Source organism: Aedes aegypti, chromosome 2 (genome assembly GCF_002204515.2).
Source record: "Aedes aegypti strain LVP_AGWG chromosome 2, AaegL5.0 Primary Assembly, whole genome shotgun sequence".
Lineage (NCBI taxonomy): Eukaryota > Metazoa > Arthropoda > Insecta > Diptera > Culicidae > Aedes > Aedes aegypti.
In genome coordinates this window covers 200,969,450-200,980,401 of record NC_035108.1, presented here as the reverse complement: position 1 = coordinate 200,980,401, position 10,952 = coordinate 200,969,450, and the positions used below count along the sequence as shown (strand labels likewise).

General features: G+C 37.9%; 1 protein-coding gene across 1 annotated transcript; it reads left to right on the top strand.

The window, feature by feature from the left end:
* Positions 1-1,605: 1,605 nt before the first annotated feature.
* On the top strand, positions 1,606-8,436 carry LOC5575202 (zinc finger protein 26). Its single transcript, XM_021839548.1, has 7 exons — positions 1,606-2,639; positions 2,764-2,790; positions 2,854-3,054; positions 3,115-3,408; positions 3,470-3,781; positions 3,841-4,082; positions 8,426-8,436. Exons 1-7 carry the CDS (start codon positions 2,392-2,394, stop codon positions 8,434-8,436), a joined length of 1,335 nt encoding a protein of 444 aa, XP_021695240.1. The 5' UTR covers positions 1,606-2,391.
* The last annotated feature ends 2,516 nt before the right edge of the window (positions 8,437-10,952 follow it).

Sequence of the window (10,952 nt, the reverse complement as noted above, 5' to 3'; positions counted from 1 at the left end):
TTTTAGCAAACGGCTAAAAGGCTTTGTCTAGGTTTGATCACCTTGACAATTTTTAAGAAGATTGAGCATTTTTGTGAAGCAACATGATTAATTTCGAATTTCCCAGTTTGGCTGTAAAGCAAATTTTACACTTAGATGAATTGCATCAAGTCATGCGGAATAAGCATTTCTCAATCCATCCATTTGGGTAACAAAAACTACCGAGACCATTTTACCAATGCATTTCCGATTGCAGGTGATATGCAGTTTTGTCAAAACGTGGTGCATTTGCATTCATATGCTAACAGCAGCACCAGCATCATGTATGATTTATTACTTGCATCAGCTACTTAGTACCTACTCTGTGTTCCCATTCACCGTTCCATATTCCCGAAATCCAACTTTTCATTACACAGCATAAACATTTTCCCTCGGTACAAAGGGGCGTTCCAGACATAAATTACGTAACTGTAGTAATAGATCTGGAAAGATTTACGACGATGTATTACTCAAATCACTTGACACAACATTAACGCCGGGTTATCTTTAACAATATTTGATAAATTGTATCGTCGTTTTTAATCGAACCCTCGTTAATACTAACATGCGACGATGTTTGATTTACCTGTTGTAGTTATAGAGTAGATTCTATACCACTCATGGAACCATTGCCGGAAACCAACCCGAAAACGATGACTGACTACAAAAGTGCTTTGCAGCGTGATTTCCTTTCCCAGCACCACAAAATGGAAACCGTCAGTTGATCCAGAATCGATTGGCACGGGGTGCAGGAAAAAGCGATCTTCAATTTTGCACATTGGTAGAGGAGTGTCCATCAATTATGTGAGTGCTCATAAAGGAGGGGTGGGGTGTTATATTTTTGATACGTTTCCGTACAATATATTTTTTAATGTTGTCATGGTATGAAAGAGATTTAAAAATCGTCAAAACTGTTTTACTTCATTAACGTACAGAACCTAAGAAAAAGTAAGCCATATGCAATTAGCTTATATCATTTAGATCCTACAAATTAAACAATTTTGATAAAATAAAAAAAACTACTTCACTAGATTGATTCCGCAACCTGAAGTTACGAACTATTTTTTTTCTAATTTCTTTGTTAGTATCATTTCAAACATTACATTTGTTCTGAGTTTCGCAATACTTTCAGCACTTTCAATTAATTTACTCTCATTTGACCTAAATATATGACGCATTTTTAGAAGATTTGACTCTTATTTGTTCTTAAGACAAAGTTTCGAGATTCATTTAATAAGTGAATACTATCATTTTATATATTTGTTACATTTGGCTTAAATGTGATTTTTAAAAGTTGAAATTTTATTTAGCATAAACCTTACATAATAAACTTCATCTGACCAATTTTTTTTAAACCTCTCCCGTTTTGACTACATGTCTAGGTATCAGGTATCAGAAGGCAGGCTCCAAAGGCGCGATCCCCACCAGTTGGGAGATTTGTGCCATCGCCATACTTGAGCCTATTTCATCATCTATCCGATGGGAGAGGAAATAGGAGTACGGTCCCTTGAAGAGGGAAGATCGCATAAGCGAGATGAGGGGGTTCGAACAGCCACAATGGGTTCGAACAGCGCCCTAAAACACGTAAAAGTTCATGCGAGAGGACTGAAAATTAAGCCAAAACATACGTCGAAAGAAAAGACAATTTCAGTGCTAAACAACTCGAATTTAAAGACTAAACCTGTCGAAACAGACGATTTGTCAAGTGAAACACATTCACGTTTGGAAGAATCAAAAATGGGCGCACAAACAGATACATTTTCTGAAAATTGCAATGATTTTGATCTACAACAAACTCAAGTGAAACTGGAGTTAGTCCCGGTCAGTTTACCTATCTTGGATGTCCAAGAAGAAGCTTTGGATAACAGAAGATACGAAGATGAGCATAAATTTGCAATAGAGGATATAATTGTGATCGAGGAAGTGAAAATAGAAACCCGTCCGGATGAAAATGAGGAATTCTGTAATAACGAGACTTTGGCAGCCGTAAAGGAAACTGACGAAGACAAAACTGAAATCCATTCAAAACAGTAAAGCGAGGAACATTTAGTCATAAATGATATAATTGTGGTCGAGGAAGTGAAAATAGAAACTCGTCCTGATGACAATGAAGAATTATCTACTAACGAGAATTTGGATACTGTGAAGGAAGTTGGTGAAGACAAGTCCATCGACAAAAATGAGAGCAATGCAAAACATAAGTCCACATCTGAAGATGCTGTTGACAATGATGATACAAGTAGTAAAGTTAAAACTGCTGATGACATTAATAATAGTGTCGATCAAGCTGTTTCAACCGAACACATTGGAAATAGATATGCATGTTCAAAATGTGATCGAACATTCAATCGACAATGTCAATTGAAAAATCAAATGGATAACCATGATATAACAGAAGGATCGACTGACGTGAATGATGAAGATTTAAGTACTGCTGAAGATGTAGATTTAGACTACAGCACACCTGCCACTGATATTGCTGAACCGATTCAACCAAAAAGAAATATCAAGAGCACCAACAAAGGACCATTCCAGTGTGACATATGTCAGAAGGTAGTTTCGGATAAAAGAAAATTAAAAGACCACAAAAGGTGTCATAAATCAAAAGATCATGTTTGTACATTTACAATACACGACGCGAGACTGGACACACTGTTGTGTCCAGTCTCGCGTCGTGTATTGTAAATGTACGATAGTTCTTACGTTAGCACAAACCAAGAATTATGAGTGAAATCATGTTTGTACCATTTGCGAAAGGCCTTTCTTGAGACGGTAAGCAGTTATAATTATTTTTAATTTTCCAGTGTAATTACAAAAACAAATCTACATTTGCAGACCTGCCATGCTAAGGCATATGGAGACGCATACATCTCGACCTAAATATCAGCGAGCGAAGCCAGTAATAGAAGGGCCAATTCAGTGCGATATTTGCCAAAAAGAGTTTAAGAGCAAAAGCATTCTGTATGGTCTTAAGTTGAAAGTGCATGGACCTAAAAAACATGAGTGCAACATATGCGGCTCCAGATTCTCCGATCGGTATAAATTCAATCTGATATTCAACTATTTGAAATGTAAATAACTATCCTTATTTCATAGGTTTACGTTGAAAATGCACTTCAAGGCACACGTTCGATCTCGCGATAGTGAAGAGGATTTTCGACTATTCAAACAAATGACGAAAACTGACAATACGAAAGAAGCTGACGGTAAAACAGAGAATGAGCAAACTTCAACTGAGCACACTAAGCATAAACATGAAGGTTCTTTGAAAGATTGTGGAAAATGCAAAAAGGTATTCAAAACTCAAAGGGAATGGTTGCACTACAAACTTAATCATGTTCCGAAGAATCGCCTTTATTGCTCTTTGTGTAGCTTGGTATTTGTAACAAGGTAAGACATACTCGAAAAATACAATAATTTATTCCTTTCCTGATTAAACATTTTTTTAAAGATATCGATTGGAGCTCCATATGTTGAAACATAAGCAAGAGAATGACAGCTCTCAAACTGCAACTTCTTCAAGTCTGAGTGTGGCCGATGCAGTCAAGGGTATCGATCAAAGTACGATTAGTTCGGAACAAAATTCAACATCTGTTGCTCTAACAGTTCAGATGGACAGAGATGTTGGCAAACCGCTGCCATTCCAGTGCAACATATGTCAAAAGATATATCAAACCAGACTTAAACTGTATTTACACCACAGAGCAGTACATGGGCCAAAAAATCACAACTGTGTTATTTGCTCAGTTCGCTTTGCCACGCGGTAAATAATATTCAAAATTTTACTTAATTTACTGTTTTAACTTTCCGTACTCATTATAGACTAGAGCTGAAAAAGCATTTATGTACAAAGCAGCACATTAGGAAACTACAAGAAACACTTGGGAATAACGAGACTACCATCGAGAAAAATGGTTCGGAAAAAGATCAGGGCAGCAATTTACTTGCACTGACAACAGAAGTTACCGAACAACAAGAAGTACAGTGTGATGTATGCCATAAATTATATCCAAATAAGTGGAGATTACATAACCACAAAAGATATCATGGACCAAAAGCAAAACGTATGGGCGTGAAGAGATCCTATAGCTCATTACCACAGCGGGTCGAGAATAACAGAATGTCCTGAAGATTCAGTTTTATGTATTCAGTTTTTCTTAATAAGTATTTACCAAGTAATTGTTATCGCATTTGCGCAAAAACTGGACAGTTACATCAGGTGATACGAAGTTCCATAATCGGAGTCACAACTATCACACACAAATGCGTCAGCACGATGAATATTTGCCATGTGATAGTTGAGTTGGCAGTGGCCTGTCAACGCTCTGACCAAGAGACTGCAATTCTGCTTTGACAGATTTGTTGAATACTTCGCCACCCTTGGAGATGGCTCAGTAATGTACAATTTTGTTTGACGACACGACTCCAAACTATTCCAATATTGCTTGTGCTGAGTTGCTGCCCAAGAATTTATCTGTAGCTTCACCCAGCACTTCGAAATTGGAATAGCCGGCTCAGGGCCAATGAAGTCATGCGATGCTGCATCGTGAGCTAGCTCATCAGCCAATTCATTTCCAGCGCTGGGAGAATGGCCAGGTACCCATACATGGTTTACAGTAGTGATCCTTTATAGAGAGATAAGCGGAAGTAAAATGGAATGATTTGGCAACAGACCAGCAGTGCTGATTTTGCTCGGCGTCGAGAATAATATTGTAACACGGACATGACTTCCTCATTGCTATAAAGTGTATTTTGTTTCGTTTTAGATCTTTGAGCTACATATCAAAACTAATAAACAACCGAAAAAATCAAAAACTACAAATCGCATTGACAAAAATTCAAAAAAGTAAAGCATTTCATTTTTTTGCTTCATGCAAAATTACTTTTACCGAAATAATTTCAAGCGGATTACATTACTGCTCAAGAAAAGTTCAAAACAAACATAACGCATGTTCGTTTGGCTCACACTTTGACAGCTCTCGCTGCTCGATTGGCTCACACTTTGACAGAAATGTCAGCTTCCGCAAATCTCTCTTATAAAGGATTTCTAGTTTACAGAGTTGACTGAATTCAGATCCTCAATTTGAGTTCAACATGCGATAACAAGCTTCGACCTTGAGTTGGCCGAAGCAAGAGCTTTTATCGCAGCCTGACTATCTGAACAGAAGTATATGACATTACCCATTACGCGCTGTTGAAGTGCTGACTGCACTCCACGCATAAGAGCAAATATTGCCGCTTGAGTTTCTTGCAGTTTCTACCAAGTGAGTAAAACGGATTCAGACTTAGCTCACCAGACTATACACCTGCACCAACTCTACCTTCAAGAAAGGAGCCATCAGTGTAACAAACTATATTGTTTGATATACTTCTTTCCAAATAGCCAGACGTCCACTCTTCCCGTGAAAGGAATTGTGTTGTAAATGTCCTGTAAGGAAAGTGACAAACAATTGTGAGATCACTTTGAGCAAGGACAATTTTATCCCAATTCACCAAGAGTGGAAACAACGAAATGTGTGTAGATCTACGATTCACTGGATTTTTCTCCAGTAGATCCAGTACCCATAAACGGTAAGAACAAGAAAGTTCTTCTTGTTTAAGATGTAAGTGTAGTGGCATAACGTCGAAAAGGGCCTTGAGCGCTGCTGTGGGAGTTGTAGAGAACGCACAAGAAATCGTCATCAAGCACTTCCTTTCTGAGATGGCCCAATTTTAATTGGATTTTGTTCAGCAGACTGACTTCACTCAAACTGGAAACATTTGTACAAAGGTTTTTCCAGCCGGATCGTTCAGCAGAACAAAGAGCCTTCTTGTAAGCCTTGCGAGCCGACTTGAACGACTCTGATCCAGCTGAACGGCGTCTGTTCCAAGTCCTTCTACCTACATTGTTTCCTGAGTCTAGTCAGATCGGAATTCCACCATGGGGTCCCTTTTGTAGTCTTCACAGACCGCAGAGGAAATGATTCTTCAAAAGCTTCCATAATGTAGGATGTTGTAATATCAATGAAGACGGAGAATATCCATGAAATTTGGTCGCAACCAATTCAATATAGAGTTCCCAGTTTGTTGACCGGGGATTCCTAAAACGCAAAGTCTGCGCAGTTACATTTGAATGTTCAAATGATGTAGCGATGTAGCGATGATTAGATAATGATTCCTGATTACATTATTACATATTATTACAATTACATCTAACACATGTCAATTTGTCAACTCATAACTGATTCTATTCGAGCAGAGCATTATATCTAACACTTCTTCTCTATTAGATACCATGAAGGTTGGACGATTGCCTATGTTAAGTAATCCAAGATCTGTACTACTTATCTGTACTACATCAGACTGGAGCCTCTGAGATTAAAATTCCCGGCGGGTGTGATCATCGTTGGCTTTGCCGACGATATTACGCTGGAGGTCTACGGTGAATCGATCGAAGAAGTGGAATTGACTGCAGCCCACTCGATCGCAATTGTGGAGGAGTGGATGAGCTCCAGGAAACTGGAATTGGCTCACCACAAAACTGAGGCTGTTGTTGTCAACAACCGAAAGTCGGTGCAGCAAGCGGTGATCAGTGTAGGCGACTGCACAATCACTTCGAAGCGCTCCGTCAAACACTCGGGGGTGATGATCGACGACAAGCTTGTGGCCCGGCTTGGGGCACGGCTTTGAGTACCGATAGCTACCGTAGCAAGCTAGAGAGTACTTATAGGCTAATGTGCCTGAGGGTTGCGAGCGCGTACCGTACCGTGTCATACGATGCACTCTGTGATGCCTATTGGTATCCTTATCATGGAAGACATAGAGTGTTTCGAAAGGCGCGGCACAAGAGGCATACGCAGGACTGCCAGACTGCCCTCCATGGTCAAATGGCAGCGTGCGTGGGACAGTTCCACCAAGGGAGTGTGGACTCACAGGTTGATTCCGAGGTTAGATATCTGGGTCAACTAACATTCCACCTAACACAGGTCCTTTCGGGCCATGGATGCTTTAGACAGTATCTACACCGTTTCGGTCATGCGGGTTCTTCCGAATGTCCAGTTTGTGCAGGTTTAGAGGAAACGGCGGAACACGTTTTGTTCGTGTGTCCGCGTTTCCGCACAATGCGTGACCGCATGTTTGCCATATGCGGTCGGGACACGACTCCGGACAATTTGGTCCAGAGGATGTGTGCAGACGAGTTTGGCTGGAATGCCGTCCAAAAAGTTGAAATTTATCGTGACATAATTTGTGTAGCATCCCTAAGGAAAAAATATGTTCGCAGTGTTACTACTTATCCTTAAAAATAAGACATTTGGTAGTTGGAATGATGCATATATCTGATCATTGATGAGTTTTTGCAAAAACTTGCAACTTCTCAAGTGTTTGTTGTGCAATAATTTGTCCTAACATTATTTTTTTCATTAAAATTATATGTGTTTTCAACAGCACACGTAAAGTATCGAATTACTAGCGCTTGTTATTTAAACGATTTAGATTTTAACGTATATAGTACAAAAAATGTCAAACTCTAGTAGGTTGAATGATGGCTTCGGCATCAGAATGTTTCAAACATGGCTACGGACGGCCATGCGCAAATTGATGGAAAATAATTTTAAAATTATACCTCGAGTAACTTTTTATGAAATTACAAAAAATTCTGTACGCAACTCGGAGCAGAACTGGATTTTTACAGCACTCGTCGTATTTATCCAACTTGGCAAGCCTTGTTGGATAAACGTACGACTCGTGCTGTAAAAATCTTCTTTCTGCACTTTGTTGCGTAAACTACTATTTCCTTAAATTGACGCTAATATTGAGCTGTTCGGTAATCCAATCCGCATGGTTTTTAGTACTATTTCGTTATTATTTTGTAAACTATGTGGTTTATTATCTTTCTCAAGAGCTCCCTTCTATGAAAATTACTAGCCATAGCATACATATCTCAATCACATACCACATTACAATTACACAAATCAAAATGTCACCAAAGTTTTTCACCTGCATCCTAATTCTCTTAACTTCGTTTATCCATATGGCGTTTTCTGTCTCCAAAGCAACTTTCACTGCATAATTTTCGTCGTTCTCACCCACCATTGGTCGCTTCGATAGAGACAGAGGCACCAATCCACCTTTGACCAACTTGCCAAAAGCCGTCCGGTATGTTACCTCACTCTATCCCGAAAAGGTGAAAAGTGCAATCGAATTACATTGAAATTCCTCCGACATATTGCTTGTGATTCAATTCACACCCACATTTTACAGAAAACTTGTTTTCATCTGGAGACACGAGTATCTCGCTGTATTCTCAGCTCTTCTAGGACCGCCGAAAGTTTTTGTCGAATTTTCAAATTCTTGTGCATACATTCATCTAATTCTATCTTATCTTACTTTTCTTGACTCAATCGATGCCCTTTCTTACACTCCTTAGGTATGGCTTAACCGAATCGAAAGATGCCTATGGGAGGAAAGCACGTACAAAGCTCTTCCTGCAGCCGAACAGGTTGTGGCTGCCTTTTTCGAGTGCACCGGGTGTTGTAACATGGAGTCAGGGAAAAGTTTTCAGGGGCCAGAAAAGCATAAAATGCACTCCTGGTGTGCTAGTTGTCTAACGGAGTACAAACACAAAAAGTGAGGGCACATGTAAAGTAATTCAACAAACTTTTCTATTTCACCAATGCAAGATGTGTGGATGATAGTAGGTTATGTGTCTTTGCATCAGCGGCTGGTCGGATATGTTCAACTTCAGCCACACTCGCTTGGCACTATGACTTAGTCTCCGTGCGGAGTTTGTCTCTGTGATGATGGTCTGAGTTGGAAAGAAATTCGAGATGAACTTTGCGAAACTTTTACAGTTTTCAACAAATTTAATCATGCTCTGCTTACAAACAAATAAAAGTATCTACCCAGATGTTCAAATACACATGTTTGCCACAGCCGAATTTACACCGATGCTTTTTGGCTTCGTAACTACTTTTTTTTTGGAAGGCTCGACAAGTATGCTTCAACGAAACGGAACAATCGATGAACAAGGGCTTAATTTTCAAAGCGATGAGAAGCTCATACAATCAAAGTGATTGGCATGAGAAAAAAAGGAATATTGTCAATTTGAATTTATAACTACATGCCATTAAAGAATTGGTTTTTATTTTAAGTTTCATAGATTCGACGTGAACCCCCGGAAATATAGAAGTCACTGAGAATGTTATTTCTACTCACAGGAAGCTTTTTTTTCATTCTTCTATTAAAATCATTTCATTCATTTTTTTAGCTATGGTGTTCTGCGTTAAGCAACATTATCATCCCAATTTGAAGAAACTAAATTAAGCTATTATTATAATTTGGTTGACAATTTTGCACATTTAATTTGACGTACCGTGGTGCATCAATACCCGGACGCTTAAGTCGACACAAATGTTCAAATTTCAATATGAATGTGTTGTTTCAGAAAATCCTTAAAGTTATAGTGTTTTGAACATTGTTTGAACCCAGATCTTTTCGAGAGTGATGAACTTTTTGGTAAAAACCATGATTTTAACTAGAAAATCATCCAAATATTGAAGCATGTCTTGTCTACAAATCCGGACACCTGATGCAAGTGATGTCTTTAAATCCGGACACTTTTGGATCGAAATCCGGACAACTATTCAAAAGTATGTATTTTTTGTTTATTTTTAAAGAAAATCATATCAACACACAATTAAATATCACTCTTTAATAAATATGATGTCTGCGTTTACCATACAATTTCAAAAATAATAGCAGGTTTGCAATATTAGTGATTTGATTACCTGAGCTGAAGTTCATGTGATATGAATTGCAGTTGATGCGGCTCGATCTGTCATTACGGAAGATATACTCAATTTGTTTAACACTCTTTTGAGTTCTGATAATTCACTACACTTAACATTTTTATTTTTAAGTTTTCTCATGTTTTTTTTTCTCCACGAAGCTTTTTTAAACTAGTCAAACGTGGATCTTTTCAACGATGTCCGGATCCTGAAATACTGGCTCGTGATTCCGGACAGTCTATTTACGCACCAATAAAATCACATTTCAAACATATAAAACAACATTGGAGTTATAGAACCTTTAAATATATCTTCCTAAACACTTAAAACTTTCTAGAGAAATATAGTTCACAAACTTTTTTTTCAACTAAAAATTGTTCGCGCGTTCATCGATCGTTGAACTTGAGTTTGGGTTGGACCGCGACGAAATGACATCCAGCATGAACGAATTATTTGTTTTTATTTTTATTAATTATTTTACAGTGGCAACTAGATTAAAAATGAATGTGAAATTATAAGCATTGTCAAAAATAAAGGGATAAAATAAAAACCAAACATATAACAACTTAATTTCAACTGTAATTAATCAATTTAATTAGAGTGTCCGGATATCGGTACCGTCCGGATTTTGATTCACCACGGTACCAGAATAGGGATTTCATAAGCAAACTGCCCATAACTGCATATCTATTATATTCGACAAAAGTAGGCATTGAGTAAATGGAACACCAAATGTGCATTTTATGGTAGTATAGGAAGAAACTCAAATTTCTAAAAATTACCAGTAACTCAAAAGTGCTTATTTGAGGCTGAAAATTTGTACAGCTCATATCGCAAATATGGGTTAAATAGTTATAAAATAATTCTGATAGAAATTTTTGTTGCTACTACATTATGAAGCTCATGCATAATCTCAATGTGACTGTTATGTGGTTACAATTACCAATGTGACAAAACAACTTGGTATTTTTTTCCGAATTTACAAGAACAAAATCACAGATTTGAGTAAGTTGATCAAAAGTACATATCATTTGATGACTCTTCACGGTATCAACTCGAAATTTTCAAAAATTTCGAATGTGACAAATATGCAGTTATATAATACAAATATACAGTTATAGTTATAGATGAAAGTGTAGATAAAAACTGGGTACATATTTGTTTTGC